This window comes from Crocodylus siamensis, chromosome 6, assembly GCF_052110815.1.
Source record: "Crocodylus siamensis isolate JL-2025a chromosome 6, ASM5211081v1, whole genome shotgun sequence".
NCBI classification, from domain to species: domain Eukaryota; kingdom Metazoa; phylum Chordata; order Crocodylia; family Crocodylidae; genus Crocodylus; species Crocodylus siamensis.
In genome coordinates this window covers 2,229,016-2,255,326 of record NC_143400.1, presented here as the reverse complement: position 1 = coordinate 2,255,326, position 26,311 = coordinate 2,229,016, and the positions used below count along the sequence as shown (strand labels likewise).

Genomic DNA, 26,311 nt, shown 5'->3' with positions numbered 1-26,311 from the left:
CCCCACCGCCCTGGGAACGGGCTGCAAGATCCTTCCGTCATCTCACTGCGCGGCCCACCACGCCGGCGACATTTCCGAGGGACCCCATTTCCACCCAAGTACCATGCTCGCGGCCCTCCAGCACGCAGCGCACGACGGCTCGCCCCTCTCCGCCTAAGGCCCCCGGGCTCTGGGGCTAACCCCACGTCGGCATTGCAGCCCCCCGCCCCCCATTAAAGACCTTTTGCAAACAAGCTCCGGGGAGCAGCTGGATGGCTCGCTACCACCCCAGCCCAGGCACCCACGACTGGCCCCGCGCCCTCTCCAAAGGTGCTGGCGCTGCGTCGGGTCCTGCCTGTAAACCCGCTCCCGTGGGGGGGGGGGCGGGTGTTGAGGGAAGGGCAGAGGGTGGTCCTGGCTCAGGGAGGGGCACCGGGGCCAGATGATGGAGCTGCCTTGACCCAGCTGCTGCGAGCTGCTCCCCCCACCCAGCACCTTCTTGTGCACAGCGGCCCCCCCACATGCCAGCATCTGCCAGGCCAGGAGCAGAGATCTGTCAGACTCGACAGCTGGAGTCACAAGTGGGCTTCAGCCCCGCGGGGGTCCCAGGGCCCCTTCCCCCACGGAGCGGAGAGCGCGTGCCGGCGCCCAGGCTCCCCGCCCCACGCACCGCGGAGCCCGGCAGGGCTGGACACGGTCTCGCCTGCAAACGCACGGAGCAATGCTGCCGCCCGGCGGCTGCTGCCACGGCCACGCGGCGCGGGGGGAAGGCGCGGGGGCCAGGCCGGGCCGCCTGCTCCAGCACAAGCGCGTGCATGCCCGCCCCAGCATCACCTGGCCCCGCTGGAGCCAGAGCCCAGAGCCAGAGGGGTCGGGCCACTCGTGCCCTGCTCGCCCAGCCGGGCCTGGCTCCCCTGCCCCGCTTCAGTGCATCTCAGGGGGGCTCCGCTCATTGGCCTGATGTTTATTGACACCGGCACAAATGCATCTGGCTGGGGCGGGGGCACCCAGCCAGCCGTGTGTCCGTTAACGAACTAGCAAAACTAACGAACCCAAGAGTCTCTGAGGTAGCAGTGCTGCAAGGCTGGGACCCCATGGCTGCCCCAGACCCCATCCTGGCCAGTTCATGCAAGCAGGACCCCCTGCTAGGGGCCTTGCAGGGTCCCAGGGAGGGGCACCAAGGCCGCCTGGGGTCACTGGTGCTGCTTCCTGTGCCGCAGGATCTCCGTGGACGTGAACACGAAGTCCCGCTGGCAGGCGTCACAGTGATACGGCCTCTGCAGTGCGCTGGTTTTGGACAAACTCTCCGCAGGCTCCTCTGGGGGCGGCTCTGGAGCAGAGACGGCAGAGTCGGGGCGTCAGGGCAGCCTGACACCCCAGGGACCTGGCGACAATCCCTGCAGTGGTGCAACTTGGAAGCAAACCCCTCCACCATCCCAGGCTACACAAGCCAAGCTCCGTGGGCTGGGTCTCGGGGGTAGGGGACGGGAGCTTGGTACGACTCCCTAAATGCAAATGCAATTAAAACCAGGGTATTTTGCACACAGACTCCCCAGGGATTTTGCCGGTTTACACCCCGCTCCCATGTGGAAACGTGACCAGCCCGAGCGACCCACGGACGCACCCGCAGGAGGCCGGCAGCTGCTCTCGTGGCTCACGCGCTCCAGCGGGGTGAAGGGCATGTGGAGGTCGCAGTGCGGGCAGGTCCAGAAGCTGCGCAGGCACTCGCTGTACAGGTCAGTGTCGCTCTGCCCAGACAAGGCCGGAGAGGGGCTGGTGAGACCGGGGCCGAAGGGGGACAGGAGGTGGGGATGGGGACCCAGGGATGCCTGTACTCACAGCAAGGCAGTTGTAGGTCAGGTAGTCGGTCACCCGGTACCCGCCTTTCACCTCGTCGGGCGTCATCTCCGCTCCTTGGAAGAGCCCCGGGAGCCCCGGCGCGGCTGCCACGGTCTGGGGCCCCACGTACAGGCTCTGCTTCTCCAGTGCCGATAGCCGGTGCAGGCTGTATTGCACCTGCGGGGGTGGAGAAGGGGGTCAGGGCTCCCCCTCCTGTGCCACCCCCCAGGCAGGGGAGCGGCAGGGGAGCTGGGACCACATCCCCTGTTGGGGAGCAAGCTGTGGGCCAGCAGAGCCATGGGGAGTCACGCTCAGCCCCTTCCAGCCCCCTGCTCCAGCTCCCAGAGCAGCCTAGAGAGCTGGTGGGTAGGGTGGGACGCGGGGCTGAGCTAGGCTACAAGGGGAAAATTCGCTTGCCTCTGGCTGCATGAATTCCAGCAGCCCCCGGGTCAGCGCCGTCACCTCCCGGGCGTCCAGCCTCGGCTCCGGCACCCCAGCCCTGCCCTCCAGCTGCTGGTTCAGCAGCCGTTCCCAGGCGGCGCGGAGCTGCAGGGCCGCAGAGAGCAGGCGCAGGGCGGCCTCGCTGTTGGGCACACGCAGCTCCAGCCAGGCGTCTGCCACCAGGCGCGTGCAGTCGGCGCTCGTGTCCAAGCTGCGGGAGAAGAGCAGCAGGGCCTGGGGGCAGCCAGTGCTGCGGTCAGCCTGGGAGGGAGGTGCGGGGGGTGGGGGGCGGTGGTACTCGGGGCGGGGGGCAGCACCCACCTGCAGCGCCGGGACCCGCACGCAGTTCACCAGGTAGGGCTTGTTGGTCTCCAGCAGCGACACGAAGGCCAAGAGCTGGTGGCGGCTGCTCAGCCCCTCCTTGGACTCTGCGGGAAGTCCGGGGGCTCAGCTCAGCCCTGCCAGGGCCACCTGGGAGCCCCACAGCTGAGCCCCCCCCGCTCAGAAGAGGCCGGGGGTCAAATCTCCAGCCACGGCCCCTGGTCGGGACCCTGCATCGCGCTGGCCTCGTTGCACAGGAGAAGCAGCTCCTCCGTGCACGGGGTCTGCAGCGCCCGGGACAGCGAGCCCGGACCGCCGGTGCCCCCCGAGGCTGGGCGGAGGGGCTCCCCGCCCCCACACACCCACCTTGGCTCTTGCCACGCTCCTCTTTGGGCAGCAGCAGCTCGGGGCTGGTAGCAAAGACCGAAGTCGGGTGCAGGACAACCCCCTGCTTGCTCCTGGTGTGGAAGATCTGCCGTGGGGCCAGGCTGGGGGTTAGGGGCAGGGTCTACAAACCACCTCCCCGCTATGGCTCCCAGAGCCAGGAGACACCCCAGGCGTCCTGGCGCTCACCGCTCCTTGCTCTAACCACTAGGACCTACTCCTCTCCCAATGCCAAGAACAGGACACGGGAGTCCTGGCTCCCAGCCCGCCTGCTCTAACCCCTTAGACCCTGCGCCCACGAGCTGGGGAGAAGCCGGGCGCCCCGGCTCTCGCCCCAAGGAGCTGCAGCACGGCGGGGGGCGGGGGGAAGGCGTTACCTGGTCAGAGTCCTTACGGCAGCTGTTGAAGGAGTCGGGCACGGCCAGCTGGGGGTAGAGGCCCCGGCACAGAACAAGCTTGAGCAGGACGAGCTGCTGCGGGGACAGGGCCGCGCCGGACACGGCCTGGAGCTCGTCCACATTGTGACGCAGCTTGAACTTGACATCCTGCGCAGAGAGGGGCTCAGAGACGGGGGGACGCTGGCAGGGGGGTGCTCACAGCTGCCCCTGCAGAACCCAGGCCCCACCAAATGTGGAGAGGGCAGGGACAGGTACTGAACCCGGGCGTCCTGACTCTGGACCCTGGGCATCCTGACAACATCCTGCTGGACCCCCACCCGCCCAAAATGGGAGAGGGGCCACGCATCCAGACGCCCTCCCGTCCAATCCACCCACGCACCTGGATGTCGACGCTGCGTGCCCCGTCTCCATTCCCGCGGGCGCCCGCGCCCTCGTCCTCGCTGGAGGACGCAGCCTCCCCGTCCTGCAGCTTGAGCGCCTTGCGCTGCCGGCCCTCCGTCTGTTCGTGTCGCCGCCACAGCCGGTGCAGCTCCCGGCGCTCCCGGTGCCGGCTCTGTCGCGTGTAGCTGTCGCTGGCCGAGGCAGATGCCCCCTTCACCAGCCTGTGGTCCCGGAGCAGGTCCTGGGGGTGAGACGGGACCGGGGGATGCTACAGCCTGGCTCCCCTCTCCTGACAGCCCCCAGCCCGAGCCTGGCCCCGTCCGCGCCCACCTGGAACTGCCGCCGCAGGTTGGCCGCCTCGTAGAGCCGATGCTCCTCCAGGCCCCGGCGCCGGCACCACTTCCGCGAGTTGCTGGTCCGCTCTGACTTCACCTGCCCCCGGGAACAGCGCAGCCTCAGTGCTGGGGGGTCCCGGTCCCCCCAGAACGCCCCCCACCCCACAGGCCACACAGACCTCCCTGGCAGAAGCGCCCCAAGGGTGCAAAACCTCTCTGCCCCGCCTCCCCCGGCGCCAAGCCCCTAGGGGCAACTGCCCCAAGCATGTGCCCACCCCCTGGCCTCCTGGAGCAGGCAGCTGGGCCCACCTGCACCCACTGGTTGAAGGTGTTGAGCAGCGTGAGGGGGTCACCGTGGGGGCTCTCAAGGGGCCGGCGGGCTGTAGCACAGTCGGGGTTGGCATGTGCGGGGCGCAGGAACGGGGACTGCACGCTCAGCAGCGCCGCGGCTGTGAGCACCGGCTCCACCAGGCAGAACAGCACCCCGAGGACCAGCATCTTCCCTGCGGGGCAGAAGGGCATCAAAGCGGGGCAAGGAGCAGCTCGAGTCCCCACCCCCGGCCTCTGCGCTCGCCCAGCGTCTCACCGACCACCACGTCCACGGGCAGCTGGGCCAGCAAGCTCCCGATGGGCGTCAGGTCCTCGGCATCATCGAGGGCCCCCTGCTCCCGCAGGTAGCGCACGGCCGTCTCCAGGCTGGACGGTGGCGGGGGCTCCAGGAAGGGGAAGCTCCGGGGGTCGCCCAGACACATGCTCTTCATCTGGGCGGGGGCAGAAACAGCTCGAGGGGCGTCCTGGGAACTGCTGCGCTCGGCCCAGGCGCAACGGAGACCCCGGCACGGGTTCCCTCCCGTTTGGGGGTGATCCCCTGCGTCCCCTACCTGGAGCACCAGGGCATCGAGGGCCACGCGCTGGATCTCAGGCACGGGGTAGGGGGCGAAGGCATCGTAGTCGGACTCGGCGTAGAGCCGGTAGCACACGCCGGGCCCCGTGCGGCCCGCGCGCCCCTTGCGCTGCTCCGCGCTGGCCCGGCTGATCCAGAACTCCTGCAGCCGCTGCAGCTTGGCCTGGGGATCGTAGCTCATCTCCTTCACCTTCCCTGGGGGCCAGAGGGGAGAAGGATTAGGGGGTGACGGCCATCGGGGCACGCACGGGCTGAGCCCAGTCATGCGGCTGGCAGCCCCGGGGCATGGTCCCCCCCACGCTCCCGGGGAACGTCTCACCGGAGTCCAGCACAAAGCGCACGCCATCGATGGTGACTGAGGTCTCGGCAACGTTGGTGGAGAGGATGCACTTGCGGACGCCCGGAGGTGGCAGGTCAAAGACCTGCGGGGGGGCCAGGGGCAGCCTCAGCACAGCCCCTCCAGCGCAGCCACCCGCCCCTCCAGGCCCCCCTGGGCCCTCACCTTGTCCTGCTCGGCGATGGAGAGGGTGCTGTGCAGAGGCAGCACCACCCAGCGCTGCGTGTGGGCGGCGTAGGCCTGCGCGGCCTCCAGCACCGCCCCGATCTCAGCCACACCGCTGAGGAAGACCAGCAGGTCGCCGCGCTCCTCGGGGGGGTACTTGTGGTCGATGGCCTGCAGCACCCGCAGGTAGGGCCGGGGGTCCAGGCGCTCCTGCTTCCCGCCAGCCCCCGCTGCCTCCTCCCTGGGGATGGGCTCGTAAATGACCTGCGGGGACAGCAGCCACGCCTGGCGGGTGCGCCTGGGGACCAGGAGAGGAGCCCCTGCGCGACCAGCCGCCCCAGAGAGAGCCCGCCGCACGGGGGAGCCAGGCGGACCGCCCTCACCGTGATGGGGAAGAGCCGCCCGGGCACCTGGACCACGGGGGCGCCCCCGAAGTAGCTGGAGAAGAGGCGGATGTTGATGGTGGCCGACATGAGGATGAGCTTGAGGTCGGGGCGCGCGGGCAGGAGGCGGCGCAGCACGCCCAGCAGGAAGTCGCCGTGCAGGTGGCGCTCGTGCACCTCGTCGGCGATCAGCACCTGGTAGGCCGGCAGCGTGGGCTCGCGCTGCGCCTGCCGCAGCAGCAGCCCCTCGGTCAGGAAGACGACGCGGGTGGCCGGCGACCGGCGGCTCTCGAAGCGGATCTGGTAGCCGACCTGGCGCGGGCGGGCGGGAGGAGGGCGGTGAGGCGAGGCGGGGTGAGGCGGGGTGAGGTAAGGTGAGGCGAGGTGAGGCGCGGCGCGGCGCGGCCCTCACCTCAGGCCCGTACTGCTGCAGGCTCTCGAAGGCCACGCGCTGAGCCAGCGCCACGCAGGCGAGGCGGCGGGGCTGCGTGCAGGCCACGCGGCGGTAGCCGGCGGCCAGCAGGTACTGCGGCGCCTGCGTGGACTTGCCGCAGCCCGTGTCGCCCGCCACCACCACCACCTGGTGCTCGGCCACGGCGCGCAGCAGCCGGCGGCGGTAGCGCGCGATGGGCAGCGCGGCCCGCTCCCGCTGCAGCCGCGCCAGGCGGGCGAAGCTCCGCTTCTGCGCGAAGTCCAGGTAGCGCAGCAGCGCGGCGCGGAACTCGCGCAGGCGCACGCGCGGCACCGCCGCCCCGCCCCCCGGCTCCGGCCCCGCCCCCAGCGCCAGGTTGATGCGGTGCCGCGGGTCGTAGGCGCGCGGCAGGCCGGGGGCGCGGGGCGCGGGCGCGGGCGCGGCCCGGCCGCCCTGGAAGCGCCGCAGCCGCTCGAAGAAGGCCCAGAACTGGCGGCTGTCCTCGGAGCCGGCCCCGAAGTAGAGCTCGTCCAGCCGGCGCCGCGCCGCGGGGCAGCCCCAGTCCCAGCCGCCCTCCGGCGACGGGGACCGGGACCGGGACCGGGACCGGGACGGGGGGTCTCGGCCGCGAACCCGCGCCCGGCGCTCCCCGCCCGACGCCATCGCCGCGCGCCGGGCCTGCCGAGGGCGCCCGAGCCGGGCCGCGCGCACGCGCAGGCCGCAGCCGCCGCGAAGCGCCGCCCCCTGGCGCCAGGCCCCGCCCCCGGGGCGGAGCTCGGTCGTGAGCGGGGGCGGGACGCGTGCCGGTGAGCGTGGAGGGCGGTGTCCCGCGTCCAGCGCGGTGGGGGGGGGGGGGGCAGCGCTCGGGCCGGCCCCGGCGCAGCACGATGACGCGGGGCGCGTTTGGCCCGGCCCGGCCAGGCTGCCAGGCCCCGCCGAGCCGAGTGTAACGGCTCCCGGCCGGGGGGGGCTCCGGCTAGGGACCTGCTCGGGCCACGGCCCGGCCTGGCTCCCGCAGACGGCGCCCGGCCCCTCTGCCAAGTCTCTGGGCTTGAACTGGGGCCTGGACGAGGGGCTGGGATGGGGGCTGGGAATGCTTCTTGGGCCCCGCCACGCCGCAGCGCCCTCCCGGGCGCCTCGAGCCAGGGTCTTGCCCAGCCCAACGCGCAGCTGGGCCGTGCCAGGCTGCCCGCCGACGGCCCCCGCTCCCGCCGCACGGAGTGCATCGGCTTGAATGAGGAATTGGCTTTTGGGCTGAGATTATACTTAGATATCCTGTTCAGGCCGCTCCTTGACTTCCCTCTGCGCTCCCCTGGACAGCTCTGACCAGCCTTGCCCAGCCCAAGAGGCGGCTGGGCTGTGCCCGGGTGCTGTCTGACAGCCCCCAGCCAACGCACTCCAGTAATGTAACATCATCCAGTATAATGGCTCGAATAAGGAACTGTTTTTTGGGCTGGGATTAGAGATGAAGTCCTTGTTGGGCCACCGCGCGGGGCGATTCTCCCAGGCATCCCCAACCCGAGCCTTGTCCTGCCTGCTGTCAGCTCAGAGATGGGCGGCCGCCTGTCCTGGGTGCCCCCCAGACGCCTGGCGGGGACAGGGAGGGGGAAGATGCAGGCCAGGCCAACCCGAAGCGGCGGTGGGGGGAAGGAGGGCAGTGGGGCCGGACCTAAAGCAGCGGGGAGGGGGAGGGGGTGGGACTGGACTTAAGTGGTGGGGGGGGGTGCTCCGAGCTGACAGCGTGGCAGAGCCAAATCGCGCTTTGGGCTGGGCAGGTCTCTGGTCACAGATGTCCAGCACAGTCCCCCGGTGCCAGACATATTCTGATGGGTGGCCCAAGCAGGATTTCTAGCCATAATCCCAGCCTGAAGCCAGTTCCTTATTCAAGCTATTATATTTAGTACAGTGGGGATGGTGGGGGCTGGTACTTGGCAGGCTGGTACCGCCAAACCGCACTTTGGGCTGAGTGAGACTGTGGTCAGGGCTCTTTGGGACAGTCCCCCAGTGGCATGGCCGTGAAATCTGGGGTGGCCCAGGAGCATTTTGCCTCATAAACCCTAATCTTACTTTCATTTAGGGCTCTGTCCTCGATGTGGAATATTTTACATATTAATTCGTACATACGCATAGCCAATGAAATTCTTTTTCTTTAGGATATGGAGTTCATTAGTAACAAGTTTTTATTGGCTCTAGATTAGCTTTGAAAAAGGAACCGGGAACCAGAAATAAGGAACCAACTTCAATCTCATTGGGGTCAAGCGAGCGGCTGACACCCAAGTGGCACCAGGGACCCACCCAGGGACACCAACTCGTGGCGCCGGCGCTCAGCCCTTCCCCGGTGCCCACCAGCTATACCTGCTCCTCCGTGGTGTCCCGGTCGCTGGTGGACTTGGAGGGTGTCGAGGCACCAGGCTCCGACTCCTGCAAGGCGCCAGCCAGGCGGGCGCCCAGGGAGCACCGGAGCCCGCGGGCCAGCAGCACATACAGCAGGGGGTTGATGCAGCTGTTGACATAGGCCAGGCCAAGCACGAGCGGCTGGGCGGCATGTGCCAGGCTGTACGGAGCTGCACCGGGCACGTGCGTGGCCAGGACCAGTCCCACCGCATGGTAGGGCAGCCAGCACACGAAGAAGCCCACCACCACCGGCAGCACCACCCGAGTGGGCTGGCGCGACGGCCTGTGGTGGCTGTTGCGGAGCCGGGCAAGGAGCAGCCCGTAGCAGGTGCAGATCACTGCGAAGGGTGCCAGGAAGCCGCAGGCAAAGCGCAGGGCAGCCATGGCCACCTCGACCATGTGCTGGTGCCCAGGCACGCCGGTGTAGTCCAGCACGCACGTCACCTTGGGAGAGAAGGCGTCCATGCGCGTCTTGCGGAAGAAGAAGGACGGCGCGGTGAGGAGCAGCGACAGCAGCCAGGCCGCCCCGCACACGCCCCAGGCCAGCCGCGCCGAGCGGTGGTTTTGGCACCAGATGGGCAGGGTCACCAGGGCACAGCGGTCGGCGCTGATGGCCGTGAGGACGAAGACGCTGGCGAACATGTTGAGGATGGTGAGGGATGGCAGGAGCTTGCAGGGGAAGTCGCCCAGCACCCAGTGGTGGTCGCGGATGAGGGGCATGGCCAGGAAGGGCAGCGCCAGGCAGCACAGCAGGTCGGCCACAGCCAAGTTGAGGAACCAGACGGTGTTGACCGTGCGCTTCATCTCCACGCCCGTCACCCAGATGACGGCCCCGTTGCCCAGCACGCCCAGGATGAAGACCAGGGCATAGAAGCCCAGGGCCAGGCCGTGGAGCGGCGTGAGCGTGTAGGGCAGCGCGTCCGAGCTGTCCCGGTTGGGCACCGTGAAGTTGTAGTCACCAGGGTAGTCATCAGGGTAGGTGTCGGGGTAGGTGTTGTCACGGCTGCTACCCGGAGGGAGGCTCATCCTCCACCGGCTCCGACCCTGGGGAGAGAAACCTGGCTTGCTTTGCCGTGCTGAAACAGGGCACCACGTACCAGCTTCCGTCTGCAGCTCGGAGTCTGCAGCTCGGAGACCCGTGGAAACCTGCAGCATGGCCGCTCCAGGCCCTGGGCTGCCCCGAGTGCAGACAGCGACATGCATGAGGACAGTGCCCATTCCCTCCACAGCCCTCGCGTTGAGCAAGCCGTGCCCTGACTCTGGCCTCCTGCTGGGGGGGCTGTGCTGGGGGCACAGTGCTGGCAGAAACCAGGCACATGCTTCCCAAGTGTGCCGTGGCTGGTGAGCACTGGAGTGCACGGGGAGGTTGCCAGCCGCCGTCCCGGGGCTGTGTGGTGTCCAGAGAGCACCGTGCACCACGGCCATGAGTCTCTGCCTGTGTCGGGACGAGCAGCATCTCCACCCCACACGCACACGTGCACACGCGCACTCCCCCCACATACCCCTCCGGAGCTACCCAACAGACGACGAAAGCTGGGAGGAAACCAGCCTCTTGCTGCCTCTGGATCCAAGCCCAGGCACGGGCTTTGCTCCCAAAGAATGAGGAAGGGGCGGCTCCAAAGCGTCCTCTGAGACACACCCGAGCAGCCATTAGACGAGCAGCTTTTCGATTGCCTCGATGCATTTCCTCCCTGCCCACGCATGCCCTCACAGCCCGAGTACGAGGGCACTGAACTCGAGACACCTGCATGAGGGTTATTGCTGGGGCCGGAGGGAGGACAAAGCCGTTTCCCGCTCACCGCCCTGCAGGCAGCATGCCAGGCCCTTGGCACACTCACAAACCAGCCGGGGCAAGAAGAAGCAGGTGTACAGTGCAGCGCGGAAGGTGCAGCTGGACTAATGCTAGCCTGGGCCCGTTTAGATGGCGTCAGGGGCCTGGACTCGGCGTCCCTGCCTGCCCCATTGCTCCTTTTCCCGGAAAGGTGACCAGGATCCCAAACCCCCTCATCCTCCACCGAGCCCGGCTGGGCCAGAAGCTGCGGTCACATTTGCGTCAGGTCCTTGCCACACCAGCTGGATACTAAGGAACTGGGGGGGGGTTCCCCTGCCCCCGCCCCGGGGAGGGAAGCAGAAGCGGCGGGGGCAAGGGGAAGCTGGGAGTTCTGCAAACCCAGCGGGGCGCAGCCCTGCAGCTGGGCACCCGACCCTCGCGGGTCGGTGGGAAGGGTGTGCCAACGTGCAGGCACCCTCGGGCCCCTTCCTTGGGTCTGGGGCCTGGCTGGGCTGCCGCTGGCTGCTTGGTAGGGGAGGGGGCCACCATGTTGTCTGCAGGGGGTCCATCCCTCCCGTGGGGGTCACCGAGCCCTCCCCTGGCCCAGGCTTAGCACTGCTTGCAGAGACCTGGGAAACTCGTTGCACGCAGGATCCAGGCATGGCCAGAGCGCAGCAGCCTGAAGGATCCCCCTGCCCGCTGCGGCTAGGGGTCTCCCAGCCCCCCAAGGCCGCCCGGGGCTGGAGCCCTCTCCCCACGACCCAGCAGGAGTGTTGCTTTCCAGCCGCAGCTCCTTGCACAACTCCAGCCTTGTGTCACTTCCAGCCCGGCACAAGGCAAGCATCTCGCCGACGTGTGAGGCCCCCTCCTGCTTTGCTTAGGACAGCAAGAAATCTCCGGGAAACCGGCCTTCAAACATAAACAGCTGAAAGGGGAAGCTGGGGGGAGCCAAGTCACAGCTGGGGCTGGGGCTGGGGCTGTGGCAGGGTGTGAGGCCATGGTCAAATCCCCGAGCCCCATGCACGTCTGACCTGGGGCTGCAGCTTTAGAGCAAGGCTGCCTGCCCTGGGAGCGGGGCCAGGAGGCAGGCAGGGGCTGCTGGGCCCCAACCCTGAGCTGAGCCCATGGGGACGTGGTGCTGGGGGCTGCCTGGTCACATCGTCTGCGAGGGCCGGCAGCAGCGCCAGGTACCGCGAGACTGCACGGTCACTGCCCTGGCTCCGGGTCCCCTTGCACGATCCATCTTTGCACCGTTCCTGCGCGTGCACCCACACACCCCTGCTCCGCGGGCACCATGGCCCTGCCTCCCCCCAGCCCTCAGGGCTCAGTCGCAGCCTCCCCCCGCCTCATTTCAGGGCTACAGAAAGCACCGAGGGCCAATGTGCTGCAACCCCCAGGGCAGAAGAGCCGGACATCGGCCTCCGGCTGCCCCTGCGGGTAGGGGGAGACGCTGCGCGGGGGTGAAGCCCCCTTGGCTACAGCGCGCAGCCAGCGCGAGGAGGCCGCGTGGCAGGAAGACGGGCCTGCTGCCGGATGAGCACTGATAGGGCTGGAAACGACAGGAGACAGGCAAAGGCTATTTGCGCCTGACTGTCACACAGCAGCCGCACAGGAAGGAGCTTGGACCCAGGGACCTCGGCTATAAATAACTTCCCTGTTACGGGGGTCCTGTCAGCGGGTTCCCGGCCTGGCCCCACCCTTCCTCCCACCCCGCCGAGCCGAGGACAGCGCAGGCCGCTGGAGGGGCTGCCTTTATTGGTAGTTGGACATACAGGCGGCGCAGCTGAATTGTCCCTTGCAGCAGGGGGGCCGGGGCCGGCGCCCGGGGAGCCGTGCGAGGCCCCTGTGGGGCAGGGTGCGCGGTCGCCCAGGCACATGCACAGGAGCAGCTGGGACATCCTGGAAGCCGGTGGAAATGGGGGCCCCGAGGCAGCAGGAGCAGAGGATGCGAAGGAGAGCGCGCGTAGTCAGGCGTGCAGATGTGGACACAGCCTCGTTCGAGTCTGCAGCTGGGGACCGAAAGGGGGTTGGGGGGGGGGGGGGGGCTGCCGCATTGCTTCGTGACCCCAGCTCGTAGCAACGGGTGCGAAGTCCGGTGGCAGGGGGACAGGTCCTGCTTGCCCAAGCCAGGCGTGCAGCTCAGATGGTGGTGGTCGTGCTCTTGTCATCCATGGTGGACCTGGTCCGCGCCTTGCTGTCCCCGGTGCTAGGCAAGTCCTCGGTGAGCGCCTCGCGCAGCAGGCCCCGCAGCGAGCGCCGGAACTTGGCCTTGAAGTCCTGGCCCACGAGCACATAGATGATGGGGTTGATGCAGCTGTTGATGTAGGCAACGCCGACGATGAGCGGGTCGATATGGTGGATCCTCTGGAAGAGGGGGTCGTGGGACAGCTTGGAAGCCATTATGAGGCCGGAGATGTGGTAGGGCAGCCAGCACACGAAGAAGCCCACCACCACCACCACCACCACCTTCAGCGTCTTCCGCGAGCGGCCGAAGCGGCTTTTGCTGATGCGGGCCAGGAGCAGCCCGTAGCAGGTGCAGATCACGACAAAGGGCATCAGGAAGCCGCAGACGAAGCGCAGGGCGGCCGTGGCCACCTCGGTGGCGTGCTGGTGCCCGGACACGGAGGCGTAGTCCAGCACGCACATCACCTTGACGGCGAACACCTCGGCCTTGATCTTGCGGAAGATGAAGGACGGCAGGGTGAGGAGCAGCGACAGCATCCAGGCCGCCCCGCACACGCCCCAGGCCAGCCGCGCTGAGCGGTGGTTTTGGCACCAGATGGGCAGGGTCACCAGGGCGCAGCGGTCGACGCTGATGGCCGTGAGGACGAAGACGCTGGCGAACATGTTGAGGATGGTGAGGGACGGCAGGAGCTTGCAGGGGAAGTCGCCCAGCGCCCAGTGGTGGTCGCGGATGAGGGGCATGGCCAGGAAGGGCAGCGCCAGGCAGCACAGCAGGTCAGCCACGGCCAGGTTGAGGAACCAGACGGTGTTGACCGTGCGCTTCATCTCCACGCCCGTCACCCAGATGACGGCCCCGTTGCCCAGCACGCCCAGGATGAAGACCAGGGTGTAGAGGACCAGGGCCGCCGTGCCGATGGGGGTGAATACGTAGCCCAGCAGGTCGGCATTCGTCGTGTGGGTGTAGTATTGGGTGTCGTTGTAGTCCCCGTCTGGGTAGCCTTCCATGCCGTAGTCCATCCTCTTTCCTGCAGGTGAACGAGAAACACCCGCGCTGTCGTCTCCTGCTCGGCTGCAACGGGGCCCTGCCACCGCGCCCCCGGCCCCAGGTCTCACGGAGCCAGGGCAGCGCGGGTGGCAGGCGGGACTTTGCAGGACTTTCCTGTGCCGTGCGGCTTCTGCTTCCGGCCACAAGACCACCACGACTGGTGAAGGCCCCGCATCCAGGACGCTGGACATAGATTTCAGCCCCTTACCCAACACAGCCCCTTGCCTAACCCCGCAGTTGCCTCAGAGTGAGGAAGTGCAATGAGGTAATTGGCAGGAAGGAAGAGGGGGCAGTTCTTGCCCCAAGGGGGGAGCCGGCCTGGGGCAGCACCGCAGGGCTGGGGGCACGATCGGGACCCGCGCATCAGGTGTGGGCAGCCGCGGCAGAGTCCCGTCATGGGGTTGGGCGCAAGGATGGGACAGACCCAAGCTGGTCGCCGCTGGGAAGTGACTTAAGCATTTGAACCGCGATGGAGAACAGCCCGGCATGGAAAGGAAGCCCCAGGGGCATGTTGGGTTTGGGCACATACGTGTGGGGTGTGTGTATGTGCATGGGCATGTGTGTATTAGATGTCCACGTGTCACCGTGTGTGTGCAGGTGCAAGCTGGTATTACATGTCTGTAGCAGTGCGTTGGTGCACATGCATCTCTCAGGCAGGCGTGTGCCAGTGTGCTTGTCTCTGCGTTGGGGTGTGTGTATGCACGCATGTGCAAGCATGTGTTATGCATCTATGTGGCAGTGCACGTTGGTGTGTGCGCGTATGTGCGAGCATGTATTAGGTGCCCATGCCAGTCTGTGCCAGTATGTGTGTGTCCCTGTGTGTCGGTGCATGTGTGCACATGCAAGCATGCATCAGGTACCTGCATGTCCATGTGCTGCTGTGTGCACATGCATGCATTAGGCATCTGTGTCGGTGCGTGCGTTGGCATGCACGTGCGTGTGCCAGCATGCATGCAGCATGTGCGCGCAGACAGGAGCGCGCGGCAGGCGGACGGCTGTCCGTGGAGGGGAAGGGGGAGGTTGGCTGGGGCAGGGGAGTGCTGGCAGCAGCAGTAGCCCCCTGCCCAGGCCCAGAGCCCAGGGTGGAGGGCTGAGGATCGCGGACAGGCGGGGGGAGCCGGACAGACAGCACCACGGCGCAGAGCGAGGGGGGACGTGAAAGCCACACACAGGTGCTGGACCCCCCTGCACCTGGCTGAGCCCACTGGGATCCCGGGGGGGCCAGAGAAAGCCCCCTGCTCGCGCCCACTCACCGTGCCGGAGAGCCGGGGCAGCCTGCGCCGTGGAGAATCGCCGAGCGATGCTTGGAGCCTCTGCCCAAGCTGAGGTTATATATCGCGGCAAAGAGGAAGCTGACGGCTGGCTGCCCCGTGCCGCTGCGGGGGGGTCCATCTCTCCCATTCCTGCAGGGAGCCGGGCGGGGGCCTGGGCTCCGTTCCCAGCTCTGCCACCTGCCTGGCCACGGGCAAGTCCTGGCACCGCCCTGCGTGCGCAGCTGGGTCGTGCCAGGACGGGCTCGCGGGGGCCCGTGGGTCGGGGGGGAAGCCCCCCGGCTCGGCTGAGCTGCAACGGGGCCCAGGGGGCATGGGGCAGGTGCAGGGCAGACAGGCCTGGGGCTGCCCCATGCCCAGCTCATGGGGCAAGGCAGGCACCCTCGCTCACGCCAGGCTGGGACCTGCCTGGGCCTCTCCCCACAACCGCTTCGCAGCCCCGGTGACCCCCAGGCAGGGGTCCTGAGCACGCAGGGGTGCCCCAGGGCACAGCAGGACTCCTGGGCCCTGGTCCTGCTCAGGGAGGGGGTGAGCAGGCAGGAGTAAGCCGGGACTCCCAGGGATGCTGCCCCGTTGCGAGGTCTCGCGGCCCCCCTGCCTGCCCTCCAGCACAGCCTGGGCCATTTGGGGGGGCGGGTTGGAGAAAGCGCCACAGCTGGCAGCCCCTCGCCTCATCCCCATCGCCCTGCAAGGCTCCAGTGTGGGGAGGAGGGAGGCGAGGGGGAGCTGCAAGCCCCCTCCACCCCCTGCCCCGCACAGTCCAGGCAGGGCTTAAGGGAGGGCTCAGTCCAGGTCTCCTTCACCTCCCAGGTGCTGCGGGGGCTGGGGCGGGGGAAGGTCCACACTGCCCCCCTGCTCCATCCCCACTGGGCAGCACCATCCTGCACCTCCATGGCTGCTTGGGGACCCCTGTCCAGGGTGCCTGGGGGCGTGAGAGGTGCAGAGCCGTGGGGCTGGGTCACACCAGCACGGGCTCGTGGGAGCTGTTGCCGGCACCCTGACCGGTGCGAAACAGAGGATCAGGAGCAGCGCAGCCAGCCAGACGCAGGAGGGAGGCGCAGCCAGCGTGGCAGTGGCCGCCTGCGTCCCGGTGCCCCCGGTCTTTTTAAGAGGGCGTCTCCCACCCGTGACCCAATGCCAGCCTCAGAGACCAAGGAAAGAGAGAACAAGGGAAGAGAGGAGGATCTCTCCCTCCTACCGATGGGGAAACTGAGGCACAGAGCACCCAGACCTTAGTCCAGATGACTCTCCCCAGGCTCAGGCAGGCCCGTGCACCCAGGTGCCCCGCGGCGCCCCTGCCCCTGCCCAGACCGCATCCAGGGCAGCTGCAAGCCCAGCCCTGTCCAGCACCCGAGGGAAGAGCGACTGTGGGGCAAGACTGGGGGTTTTGGGACTCAGGCCCCTCCCATCCCAGGCCTTACCTTTGGCCCTGGGCTGCAGTCGCTCCCCTCAGCCAGAGGCAGTGTGTCCCGGGATGCAGACCCCAACAACTCTGGCTCTGCTCACCAGGCCGCTTTTATCTCAGACCAACATGAACCAGCCCCTCCCGGGCAGTCCCGCCACACCCCAGCTCCCGGCAGGGCCCTTGCTCCTGGCACCTGCTCAGGGCTGGGCGACGGTAGCGATAGCAGCGCACACTGCAGCTCCGCTCCAGAGGCAGCCACGGCTGCTCCAGAGTGGCACCGGGGGCTGGGCTGGGCCGGGGGATTGGGCCCAGCGGAGCGCACCCCTACTCCCAAACTGTCCCCCTTGACCACGTCCAATCCAGGGCATGGGGAGAGCACAGTGGGGACCAAGGGCTTGTCCCCGCTTTATTGTTAGAAACAGAAGAGAGGAGACACGGTCGGTCCTGACAAGACAAAACAGCCCAGGAAGACGCCTCTCGCCGGCATCCGTCCGATGGGAGAATGAAGCTTCCCGGGGGGCAGCGGGGAAGCCTGGCGCCCTGCAACCACCCAAGTGCAGGCAGCAGAGGGTTAACATCCTGCAGGCACTGGGGGCCAGACGGGCTCCCCCAGGGTGCGAGGGGCAGCCCCACCTGCCCCAACAGCCGGGCCGCTGCAGCCCCTCCGGAGCCAGCTGTGGGAGGGGTCTCTGCCCCCTTTGCCCCTGCAGGCTCGTGAGTCCCTGGAGCGAGGCCAACAGCTGAACCGCAGCAAGATCCATGGCGAGGCCACATCCGTCCAAAGACCCCGCTGCTCAGAAAGGCGCAGCAGGCTGCAGGGTCCTGGACGAGTGGGTCAGGGCCCTCCACTGCCCTGCAAGAGGGGGAGAGAGAGGGGCTGTGAGCTCAGCCCTGGCAGGGTGCAGGGCCCACGACTGCAGCTCTTGGCACACCGCCCCTCCCCCCATGTGCAGCAGAGGACCCCCACCCCAGGGCTGATGTCACATTCACTGGGGACCTGCCACGGGGTCCTGGCAGCAGCCGTCCACTTGTCATTTTGAGGCCAGACCCCCCCCCGCAAACACTCCCCTTAGACCTGATTTGGGTGCAAGTAACTAGACCCTGCATTGCAGACAGGATGCAGCCTCTAAGGATGCAGGGCGGCTTCCTGGTGACCTCCGCCGCCGCAGCTCCCTCGCCTCCGGTACCAGCCCAGCGTGGCCCCCCACCCTTGCTGGAAGCAGGCTGAGCAGAGCCGCGTTCGTGGGGGGGGACATGCAGCTGAACCAAGCGTGCCCGGGACGCCGCGGAGACCTGCGACAGCTCCCAGCCTCCTCGGCCGGGGCCCGCATAGTGTTAGCTCAGCGAGGAGGGCAGGTGCCATTCACAGGACGCAGCCCGGGGGGGTCCCGTGGGAAAGCATCAGAGACGTCCGGGGATGCACCGGCAGTCGAGGAGGAAGCGAAAGCAGAATCCCAAGGGGACCCTGGGACCGGTGAACCACAGCCTCGTGGCCTGCAGCATTGTGGGGGGCAAAGCCCCAACATGCCCAGCTGCAAGGGGGCAAGTCCTCATTTGCTGCCCCCAAGCCAATGCCCTCAGCCTGGGCAGGGGCCAGTCCCTATCCCCTCCCACCCACGGCATTTTACTACACGCTACAGGGAAAGACCAATCCCGGGGCTGTTCAGTGAGCTGTTTTAATGCACCGTGACAGGCGTACAGACGCTGCTGACAGCCCCCCGCCCACGCCCCCCCCAAGTCACAGTGTCCTGAGGGGCGGCAGCAGCAGGACAGGGCAGGGCACCAGCTGCCCCCTGCACTGGGCTCCAGCCACCCCGATGCCCACCCCTGCCTCCCCTGGGTGCAAAGCACGTCCTGGAGCCAAAGCTGCAGCTCTGCGGGGCACGGCCGGCGGGCGGGTTAGTCGCGGCGCTAGCGGAACAGCAGGGAGAAAGACCGAGCCGGAGAGACGGGTGAAGGCGGCCGGGGCCCCGCTAGCGGCTGGCCGGAGAGGGCGAGCTCTTACGGAAACGCACCCGTGCAAAGTCCGTGATCTCCACCGTGCCCGGAGCCGGCTCAGTGGCGGGCGGCGTCACTGCGGTGCCTGCGGGGACAATGGAGGGCGTCAGACGACGGCCAGCACCACCCTGACCAAACCTTCGGCCCTAGGGACCCAAACCACGATCAGCCCCCTGCCCCGCCGCCCGCCCCGGCTCAGTGCAGACCCTGGCACCTGGCGCCTCAAGCTCCGTGGTGGCCATGGGGGTCACCGACTCCGGTGCCTCCGTGATGCCAGGGGCTGCCGGCACCTCCGCGTCCCCCACGGGCTCAGCTGCCTCCTGCCGCGCAGCCTCCGGTGCTCCCTGCCCTCCCGGGCACTCGCTGGGCGCTGGGGGGCTCGGGTCTGTGGGAGACCGGCTGGCTCAGCTCCCTGCGATGGGGCCCGCCCGGCCGCCCTGGCCCTGCACAGCTGCATCCGTCCCCGTCCCCCGACTCCCCCAACGCGCACAGCTCACGTACCTGTGGCCGCTCCGGCCACGCTGACCCCCTGAGCCCGGGGGCCAGCACTGGGGCCCTGCAGGGGACCGTCCCCCAGGCTGCTGCGCGGTGAGTTCAGCTCCATCTCCTCACCCCAGTCCGAGACAGGCCGGTAGCCCTCGACCGGGGAGAAGGGGCTGAGGGGTTTGCCTTCGCCAGCCGGGACCCCTGCCGGGGGCATGGCCAGCTTGGGGGCCACCCCCCGCCCAGCCTTCGGGGCCCGCTGCGCCCTGGGGGAGCCTGGAGGAGGCGCCTTGTCCTCGTCCAACGACCCAGACCCGTCTTCATCGTCCTCCTCGTCTTCCTCGCCACTGACGTCCTCCCACTGGTCCTCGTCTTCCTCGGGGACCACAGACGCTAGCGGCTCTGGGGGTGTCTGGGCAGCCGGGCTCACGGCCTCTCCCTGCGCGCACGAGAAGTGAGGTTCTAGCTGAGCCCCTCGTGGCGCCAGGCCCTACCTGGGGGGGCAAGCGCCCCGAGGTGGAGGCTGCGGAGATGCCACCGTACAGGGAGCACGAGGGGCTGGGCTGTGCGGACCCCTCCCGCCCCAGGTCTTACCCTCGGCCCCAGGCTGCAGTCGCTCTCCTCAGCTGGAGGCAGCGTCTCCTTCTCCTCCCAGCGGTTGTCGTGCATGCTGGGAGGGGGGGAAGGTGTCAGTAACCCAGCGCAGCTGCCCCCCGGAGCCACCACTGCACCCCAGGAGAGATACCCCTCGGCTGGTACCTGTAGGGCTTGGCGGAGGCGCCCCCGCCCCGGCCGCGGCCCTTCCTGCGGCGCTCGCTGCGGCGCTCGGACAGGAACTCCCCGAAGGTGGGCGGCTTGGGCGGGCGCCGGCTCTCGTCTGCAGGGGCGCGGGATCTTACAGGGAGCCACGAGGGTGCCAGCCACGCCGTGACCATGCCAGGGACCCCAATCCAAACAGCTCCGTCCCAAGGGTGCTGCCTGGGATACCCCTGCACCCACATCAGCCTTCCCACTTACCCTGCCGGCTGCCTCCATCCAGGCCCGGCGCCGGCGCAGACCCTTCCTTGAACCTGCGGGACAGACGCAGACGCAGATGCAGGCGGGTGGACGCTACCGTGGCTGGCTGCACCCCGCTAGAAGACCCCGCAGCCCTGCCCAGCCCCGGGGTCCTGCCCTTGCCGCCCCTTACATGGTGTCCGTCTTCTCAGCGTCCCACTCCCGGCGCCACTGGCCCGTGGGCTTGCGGTGCCGCGCCAGCCGCTCCTGGTCGATCTGCTCCCGCTCCTGCTTCCAGCGCATGTACTCAGCACGCTCCCGGCCCGTCATGGACAGTGTCATGTCCAGCGCCCCCCGGCCCCTGGGGCCCGGCCGCTGACCCTGGAAGTCCGAGCAAACACGGCTCAGCCCCGACCGCTGCACCCCACCTTACCCCAGCCCCGGGTGCCGGGCCGTACCGGGGTGCGCCACTCCTTCTCACGCTCCATGCCCGTCTTGACCTTGTCGAAGTCAGAGCCCCCCCAGTTGCGGCCGTGGCGTCGGCTGCCCTCCTTGCGGTCGACCTCCTGGAAGGGGCCGCTGCGCCGCGGGTCGTCCAGGAAGTTGCGCACCGGGTTCCTCTCGTGCAGTCCCTCCTGCGGCGAGACGTGGCTCCGTCGCTGCGGCCCCCCAAGCCCGGGGTCTCCCGTCCCGTCCCATCCCCCCCGACCCCCCCACGCACCCGCTGATTGCGCTCGTACTCCGCGATCTTCTCCATCTCCTCATTCATCTTCTCGATGTTCTGCCGCCTCCGCTCCTCCCACTCCTGCCGGAAACGGGGGCGCCAGGTCAGCCTGGTGCCCCATCCCCCGCAGGGGGGCCCCCATACCCCCCCAACCCCGGCCACATCACCTTGGATTTCCGGTCGGGTCCGGTGTCTCCAGCCGCCACCACCGCGCCGGCCCCTCCGCGGCCCCGGAAGCGCCGGCCCCGGCCCCCACCCCCGCGCTCGCCAGGGAGCGCCGCATCACCACCCGCGTCCCCCGCCCCTTCCCAAGCAAGCTGGCTGGGGGGCTCCCCCCGCGGTGAGCGGCCAGAAGGGTAAGGGCCCGCACGTCCCGCACCGCGGGGGGCCGAGCGCCCGGGCTTGGGGGCTGTGGGCGAGCGCCGGTCGCTGACGACGCGCTTCTCCTGCGGCGGCGGAGAGAGAGAAGGGTGAGGGCCCGGGCTGGGGCGCGTCCTCCCTCTCCCCTACCTGCCCCAACTCTCACCCCCGGGCTCAGCGCAACCTGGACGACCAGGGAGAGGCTCTTGTCGCCGCGCGGGCGCTCCGCGTCGCTCTCGCCAGCGCGCGGCCGGCGCACGCCCGTCACGGCAACGCCGTCCTGCTCCGCTCGCTTCCGATCCTCCTCGATCTCCTGCGCACACGGCGGGGGGGGGGGGGGGGTCAGACCACCCGGGGCATGTGGAGCCTCCCGGAGAATGACGGCAATGCGGGTCAGCGGGGCCGGGGCACGCGCATGTGTCGGGATGCTGTGCCCCCCCCCGGCAACGAGGAGGGGAGCCCCACCTGGTAGCGCCGGAGAAAGGCCTCGTTCTTCTTGTGCAGCGCCGCGATGCGCCGGTCCAGCTCCGCGTCCTTCTCCTCCTTCGACTTCAGGTCCAGCGCGGCCGACTGGGGGGAGGCAAAGCTGGGGGCACCGGGGCGGGGGGAGACACCCAGCCCCCGGGCAGAGCAGGGCAGGACCCCCGTGCCGCCCCCGCCCAGTGCGGGACACACGACTCACCATCCCGGCGGGCGCCACACGGCTCCGCTCCGTCCGCTCTGCAATGGGGGGGGGGGGTCAGGCCGGACCCCCAGGCATCACCAACCCCCCCACCCCCGGGAACCCAGGTGTCTAACCCTGCCTCCCCCACCCACCACTGCCCCCCGACCTAGGGGGCACCCACGTGACCGGGCCCCCACGCCCCCCCAAACTTAGGGGGGGAGCCCAGGCACCGGGGCCCCCCCCCCGGACCTACCAGGCCTCCCTTCCCCGGAACCCGGGCGCCACTCCGCCCCCCCCCCCCACGTGGCACACACTTCCGCTTCCGACTGGGGGGGGTTCGTAAAGCGGCCTCGGCACGTGGGCCCCCCCGCGCCCGCCCCCGCGCTCTTGGCCCCGCCCCTGCCGCTGTCCCTGCAGCCGCCAGGTGGCGCCGGGGGGCCGGTGCTGAGCCCCCCCCGGCCGCGTTAGCGCTGGAGCCTAACGACGGCGGGAGGGTGCCCCCCTGCCTCCAGCCCCCGGCCCCGCCCCCCGGCCCCGCGTTCACGCTGGAGCCTAATGATGCCCCCGCCCCCCCGACTGTTGTCCGGACTCTTGCAGACGACGGCCCCCCCCGCCCTGGCACTGGCTGCCCGCGAAGGTGCCGGCCCCCCAGCTCCATCCCTTGTTTCCATGGCAGCTCCTCTTCCTGCTGCGCGCTGATTGGCTGCGGCCCGAGCCCGCACTGGCGGGAGGATGTGGCAAGGGGGGGGGTGCTCGGGACAGGGGACGCGCGGCCCCCCCGGGAGGTCTGGGGGTCCGCGCCTGCGCCCAGCCCCGAGGTGCGGGGACTCGCCTGGGCCCCCGGGGAGGCGGTGGCAGAGCCCCCTGCCCCCGGGGGTGCCCAGAGCGCAGTGGGGGCCTGTCCCCCCCCAACAGCACGCTAAAGGGACCCCAGGAGTCCGCCCCCCCCGGCTGGGACCCAGGAGTCCGGGCCGGGGCGGCGCAGACGGGGGGGGGGGGGGGGGTTATTCCGCGCTCTTCCTTTGGAAACAGCCCCCCCCCGGCGCCGATTGGCTGCGCTCGGCTCCGCGGCGGCCAATGAGAGCCGGCCGGGGGGAGGCGGGGGTCCAGCTGATGGCGGGGGGGCGCAGCCGGGCGGCAGTAACGCGGGCGGGTCGGAGCGGGGTCGGCGGGCGGGGGCGCTGTGCGCCGTTGGGGCCAGGACGCCCGGGGGGGGGCACCAGTGCCGCGAGCTCTCCGGGCCCAGCTCAGCGGGGAGCTGCCCCTCAGCCCTGGGGGTTCCCCCGATGACCTCACCTGTGACCTCAGAGGGGCTTTTGGAGGCCTGCCGCCCGCTCAGGTGACGGGCTGACGTCATGGTTCCGCTCTGGGGTGATGCAAGGGCCCGATGCTGCGGGGGGGGCGCTTCCTACCAATGCCCAGGGTGCCAGCTGTGGGGCCCACCCAGCTGCGCGGGGGGGCTCCAGCTGTGCCAGGGGTGTCCAGCTGTGTGTGGGGGGGGGGTCCGTGCAGCTGCCAGAAGGCTGCAGCTGGGCAGGGGGTCTCCAGCTGGGGGGGGGCGCAAATCCAGCTGTGCAGGGCAGGGCCTGGCAGCAAGGGGGAGACCCCAGCTGTGCCACCCCCCAACCTGGGCTGAGACCGCTCACTCTCGCGGCCCGGGGCCTGCCCCCCCCCCCGCTTGTCCCAGCAGAGCCGCAGCCCGGGGTGGGGGGGCGGCCCGCCTTGGCCCCCCGCCGCCCCCCCGGCCGTGGCTGAGTGGCCGGCGCTGTCACTGGGCAAACTCCCCTCGGCAGCCGCATGCGCGGGAGGGGGGGCGATGGCAGATCGGGGGGGGCTTCACTCAGCCCCTGCCAGCCCAGCGCTGACCTCTGACCTCTGACCCCGCACCCAGGTCCCAGCCGGAGCCGCGGGGGTGCAGAGCCGCAGGGGGTGCCTGCCCCCCCGCACCGGTTGCAGGTCGGTGCCGCGAGGGTGTCGGGGCTCAGGTCCCGCAGCCCGGGGGGGCGGGGCGCAGCTGCCGCCGCCCCTCCGCCGGGCGGGAATTTCCCCGCGGGGCCCCGAGGTGGGGAATCCCCGGGTGGGGGGCAGGGCCGGGGGTCGGGGGGGGGGCGCAGGTTGGGAGTGAGTTAGACCAAACTCGGGGACGGGGGGGGGGCGGCCCGCTCGCGGTCCAGGGCGCCGTTCCCATGGCAACGGATGCGGGGGGGCGGTCCGGGGGGGGCGGGGCCGCTCGCGATTGGCCGCGCGGGGCCGGTGCCTCCTGGTTGGTCCCGGCCGCTGTTACCGGGCGCCGCCGCATCCCGCCCCCCCGGCGGGGAATTCCCGGCCCCGCGGCCGCGGCGGGGGGGCTGCGGGGGGCCGGGCGCACGACCCCCACCCCCCCGGGGCCGGGCGGGGCTGGGGCGCGCGGCCGGGGCGGGGCGGGCGCGGTGGCGGGGGGGGGGGGCTGGCCCCGCCCCTCGGGCAGCACAAGCCCGAACTTGCCTGGCGGGGGGCGGGGCGGGGCGGTGACGTCAGGGGGCGGGGCCAGCCCCAGCCCGGGCTCCGCCGCCGCCGCAGACGGACCCGCCGCCGCCGCCGCCCGGTCGCTGCCGCCGCCGCCGCAGGGTTCATGCAGCTGCCGTGAGTGCGGGGCGGGCGGCGGCGGCGCGGGGCCGGGGCGGGGGGCGCGGTTTGTTTACTGGCCCTGGCGCCCCCTGGCGGGGCGCGGGGCGCGGGGGGGCGCGATCTGACCCCGCCCCCGCCCCGCAGAGCCCCCCGAGCGCCATGGCCCGAGCAGCGCCCGAGGGGAGCCGCCCGCCAGCCGCCCTGCGCCTGCCGCTGCCCCTGCCCCTGCCCGCGCCCCCGGGCCGCCCGCCTGCCGCCCGCCTCGCCCCGCTGCCGCCCGGCCTGAGCTGCCGCCTCGGGGGCCGCCACGTGCCCGCCCGCGCCCGCCGCCGCCGCCGCCGCAGCCCCGGTGAGTGCCCCGCCGCCCGCTTGCCCCGGGCCGGGCTGCCCCCTTCTGTCCAGTTGCCCCGGGCCGGGCTGCCCCCTTTCCACTCAGTTGCCCCGGGCCGGGCTGCCCCCTTCCGTCCGTGCCAAGGGCCGGGCTGCCCCCCTTCCGCTCAGTTGCCCCAGGTCAGGGTGCCCCCTTCCATCCATGCCCCGGGCCGGGGTGCCCCCCTTCCGCTTAGTTGCCCCGGGCCGGGGTGCCCCCTTCCATCCATGCCCCGGGCCGGGGTGCCCCCCTTCCGCTTAGTTGCCCCGGGCCGGGGTGCCCCCTTCCATCCATGCCAAGGGCCGGGGTGCCCCCCTTCCGCTCAGTTGCCCTGGGCTGGGGTGTCCACTTCTGTCCATGCCAAGGGCTGGGGTGCCCCCTCCTGCTCAGTTGCCCCAGGCTGGGGTGTCCCCCTCCCATCCAGCTGCCCCAACTGGGGTGCCCCCCTTCCGGCCAGTTGCCCCGTACTGGGGTGCTCCCCTTCCGGCCAGTTGCCCCAGGTCCCTACTTACCCCATATCCAGCTGCTTGTGCCTTCGGCTGCCCCCCGGTGTGACTACCCCATGCCCCAGCTGCCCCCCGTCCAGGGGCCCTGTGCCCCCCAGCTGGCCCCAGTCTACCTGCCTCATGCCCCCAGTTGCCCCGCGCTCCTGGCTGGCATCTCCCCCAGCCCCCGGGGCAGGGGCGCGACCCCCCCCCCCCCCCCCGCAGCCCTTGGCCCAGCTGCGCCCTGACGCCGCCGTCCGCTCGGCCCCCAGGAGCGCCCCTGCCCACGGAGGACGAGGGGTTGCCCACGGAGCCAGCCGTGCCCAACGGGCACTTACCCAGCGCCCTGCAGAGCCCGGAGCAGGCGGTGGGCGCCCAGCTGCGCCGCATGGGCGATGCCTTCGAGCAGGCACACGCGAGGCAGGTGAGCGGGGGCCGGGGGGGGCCCAGGCATCCGGGCCCTGGCACCTGCCCGGCTCCCGCGCCTGGCGGAGGGCTTGTTTGCGCAGGAGGCCGGGCTGGCGTGCGGGCGGGGGAGCCAGCCGCTGACTCACAGCCTATAAATAGCAGCGGGTATTTAAGGCTGGGAGCCGGCGGCAGGCGGCTCAGTGCGGGCGGCGCGGTGGCCGCAGCCGGCCGGGGCAGAGGGGGTCCGGCTGACCGGTCCCGCTCCGCCTCGCAGCCCCGGGACACGCTGTGGGGCCACTTCTGCCGCTTCGTGGCCCAGCTGCTGGACACCATCTGCAACCTGCAGGATGCCATGATGCCCAACCAGGACCCCAACTAGCCCCCCGGCCCGGCCCGGCCCGGGCGAGGAGCCGCCGCGCGCCGGGCGCTGCCTTCGCTGACGGTGCCCCCCCCGCCCGGGCACTTTCTATTTATTTATTTATTGCTGGACCGGCTCGGGGCCCCTCGCGGGGGGGACGTGCAGTGGGGCAACGCAGGCTGGGGAGCAAGGAGGGCCCCCACCCCAGACACCCCCACCGTGGGTCCAGGGGGGCGCAGGGTCCGGGCGCAGCTGTAGCACTTTGTAAATACTGTACATGGAGCCTGTATATAGGGGGGAGGGGGCGTGGGAGGGGGGCTGTACATAGGGGGATGGGGAGGGGGCTGTACATAGGGGACACGCACTGTACATGGTCAGTTCCTCCTTTTTGTACGTTTCTTTTCAATAAAAACGGATTTCGGCAAAGCCAGGGCTGCTGGTGCTTGTCTGCCGTGGTGGCCCTCGGGTGGTGTGTCCCAGCCCCTCCCCGTGGGATGGGGCCGGCGGGA

General features: G+C 70.1%; 5 protein-coding genes across 11 annotated transcripts; 1 reads left to right on the top strand and 4 right to left on the bottom strand.

The window, feature by feature from the left end:
• Nucleotides 1-928: 928 nt before the first annotated feature.
• On the bottom strand, nucleotides 929-8,407 carry DHX34 (DExH-box helicase 34). The gene is made up of 17 exons (XM_090051453.1): nucleotides 8,347-8,407; nucleotides 6,280-7,508; nucleotides 5,868-6,179; nucleotides 5,485-5,748; nucleotides 5,302-5,404; nucleotides 4,960-5,177; nucleotides 4,665-4,839; nucleotides 4,388-4,581; nucleotides 4,074-4,175; nucleotides 3,742-3,984; nucleotides 3,342-3,509; nucleotides 2,947-3,052; nucleotides 2,581-2,687; nucleotides 2,236-2,493; nucleotides 1,819-1,995; nucleotides 1,604-1,727; nucleotides 929-1,309 (listed from the first exon to the last, which is right to left on the bottom strand). The coding sequence occupies exons 1-17, from the start codon at nucleotides 8,405-8,407 to the stop codon at nucleotides 1,173-1,175; spliced, it is 3,978 nt and encodes a 1,325-aa protein (XP_089907579.1). The 3' UTR covers nucleotides 929-1,172.
• Nucleotides 8,035-10,376, bottom strand: LOC149860430 (C5a anaphylatoxin chemotactic receptor 1-like). The gene is made up of 2 exons (XM_090053274.1): nucleotides 10,176-10,376; nucleotides 8,035-9,717 (listed from the first exon to the last, which is right to left on the bottom strand). The coding sequence occupies exons 1-2, from the start codon at nucleotides 10,374-10,376 to the stop codon at nucleotides 8,629-8,631; spliced, it is 1,290 nt and encodes a 429-aa protein (XP_089909400.1). The 3' UTR covers nucleotides 8,035-8,628.
• A 2,202-nt stretch (nucleotides 10,377-12,578) lies between these two features.
• Nucleotides 12,579-16,577, bottom strand: LOC149860429 (C5a anaphylatoxin chemotactic receptor 1-like). The gene is made up of 2 exons (XM_090053276.1): nucleotides 14,927-16,577; nucleotides 12,579-13,653 (listed from the first exon to the last, which is right to left on the bottom strand). Exons 1-2 carry the CDS (start codon nucleotides 15,072-15,074, stop codon nucleotides 12,584-12,586), a joined length of 1,218 nt encoding a protein of 405 aa, XP_089909402.1. The 5' UTR covers nucleotides 15,075-16,577; the 3' UTR covers nucleotides 12,579-12,583.
• A 143-nt stretch (nucleotides 16,578-16,720) lies between these two features.
• On the bottom strand, nucleotides 16,721-22,946 carry CCDC9 (coiled-coil domain containing 9). Of its 4 annotated transcripts, none has more exons than XR_016443123.1 (15): nucleotides 22,871-22,946; nucleotides 21,593-21,630; nucleotides 21,376-21,480; nucleotides 21,077-21,223; nucleotides 20,718-20,996; nucleotides 20,548-20,631; nucleotides 20,285-20,461; nucleotides 20,020-20,207; nucleotides 19,848-19,900; nucleotides 19,590-19,707; nucleotides 19,425-19,500; nucleotides 18,849-19,269; nucleotides 18,554-18,732; nucleotides 18,365-18,432; nucleotides 16,721-17,202 (listed from the first exon to the last, which is right to left on the bottom strand). XR_016443123.1 is itself a non-coding variant. In XM_090053266.1 (15 exons), exons 1-15 carry the CDS (start codon nucleotides 22,929-22,931, stop codon nucleotides 17,185-17,187), a joined length of 2,004 nt encoding a protein of 667 aa, XP_089909392.1. In that variant the 5' UTR covers nucleotides 22,932-22,946; the 3' UTR covers nucleotides 16,721-17,184. The 4 variants fall into 4 exon arrangements, 3 of the variants coding, with proteins under 3 accessions (XP_089909392.1, XP_089909393.1, XP_089909394.1); XM_090053266.1 differs by having other exon boundaries at nucleotides 18,562-18,732; XM_090053267.1 differs by having other exon boundaries at nucleotides 18,562-18,732; nucleotides 21,095-21,223.
• Nucleotides 21,878-26,220, top strand: LOC149860427 (uncharacterized). Of its 4 annotated transcripts, XM_090053278.1 has the most exons (5): nucleotides 21,878-22,913; nucleotides 23,466-23,530; nucleotides 24,326-24,530; nucleotides 25,309-25,456; nucleotides 25,719-26,220. In XM_090053278.1, the coding sequence occupies exons 1-5, from the start codon at nucleotides 22,861-22,863 to the stop codon at nucleotides 25,821-25,823; spliced, it is 576 nt and encodes a 191-aa protein (XP_089909404.1). In that variant the 5' UTR covers nucleotides 21,878-22,860; the 3' UTR covers nucleotides 25,824-26,220. The 4 variants fall into 4 exon arrangements, with proteins under 4 accessions (XP_089909404.1, XP_089909406.1, XP_089909403.1 ...); XM_090053280.1 differs by lacking the exon at nucleotides 21,878-22,913 and having other exon boundaries at nucleotides 23,076-23,530; nucleotides 25,309-25,460; nucleotides 25,719-26,212; XM_090053277.1 differs by lacking the exons at nucleotides 21,878-22,913; nucleotides 23,466-23,530 and adding an exon at nucleotides 23,712-24,196.
• Nucleotides 26,221-26,311: the final 91 nt, after the last annotated feature.

Excerpts from the sequence above, each read along its gene's own strand:
- CCDC9 (XM_090053266.1), bottom strand. The coding sequence starts at position 22,931 with ATGACGTCAGCCCGTCACCTGAGCGGGCGGCAGGCCTCCAAAAGCCCC. Across the intron at positions 19,270-19,424 it reads ACTGCAGCCTGGGGCCGAGG|GGAGAGGCCGTGAGCCCGGC; the intron begins GTAAGACCTGGG and ends TCGTGCGCGCAG. Across the intron at positions 18,433-18,561 it reads CACGGAGCTTGAGGCGCCAG|GCACCGCAGTGACGCCGCCC; the intron begins GTGCCAGGGTCT and ends TTGTCCCCGCAG.
- LOC149860427 (XM_090053277.1), top strand. The coding sequence starts at position 23,761 with ATGGCAACGGATGCGGGGGGGCGGTCCGGGGGGGGCGGGGCCGCTCGC. Across the intron at positions 24,531-25,308 it reads CCGCCGCCGCCGCAGCCCCG|GAGCGCCCCTGCCCACGGAG; the intron begins GTGAGTGCCCCG and ends CTCGGCCCCCAG. Across the intron at positions 25,457-25,718 it reads TTCGAGCAGGCACACGCGAG|CCCCGGGACACGCTGTGGGG; the intron begins GCAGGTGAGCGG and ends TCCGCCTCGCAG.
- DHX34 (XM_090051453.1), bottom strand. The coding sequence starts at position 8,407 with ATGCGTATGTACGAATTAATATGTAAAATATTCCACATCGAGGACAGA. Across the intron at positions 5,178-5,301 it reads GCGCTTTGTGCTGGACTCCG|GGAAGGTGAAGGAGATGAGC; the intron begins GTGAGACGTTCC and ends TCTGGCCCCCAG. Across the intron at positions 4,582-4,664 it reads GCCCGTGGACGTGGTGGTCG|GGAAGATGCTGGTCCTCGGG; the intron begins GTGAGACGCTGG and ends TCTGCCCCGCAG.
- LOC149860430 (XM_090053274.1), bottom strand. The coding sequence starts at position 10,376 with ATGCGTGGGCAGGGAGGAAATGCATCGAGGCAATCGAAAAGCTGCTCG. Across the intron at positions 9,718-10,175 it reads TGTTGGGTAGCTCCGGAGGG|GGTCGGAGCCGGTGGAGGAT; the intron begins GTATGTGGGGGG and ends TTCTCTCCCCAG.
- LOC149860429 (XM_090053276.1), bottom strand. The coding sequence starts at position 15,074 with ATGGGAGAGATGGACCCCCCCGCAGCGGCACGGGGCAGCCAGCCGTCA. Across the intron at positions 13,654-14,926 it reads TGCCCCGGCTCTCCGGCACG|GAAAGAGGATGGACTACGGC; the intron begins GTGAGTGGGCGC and ends GTTCACCTGCAG.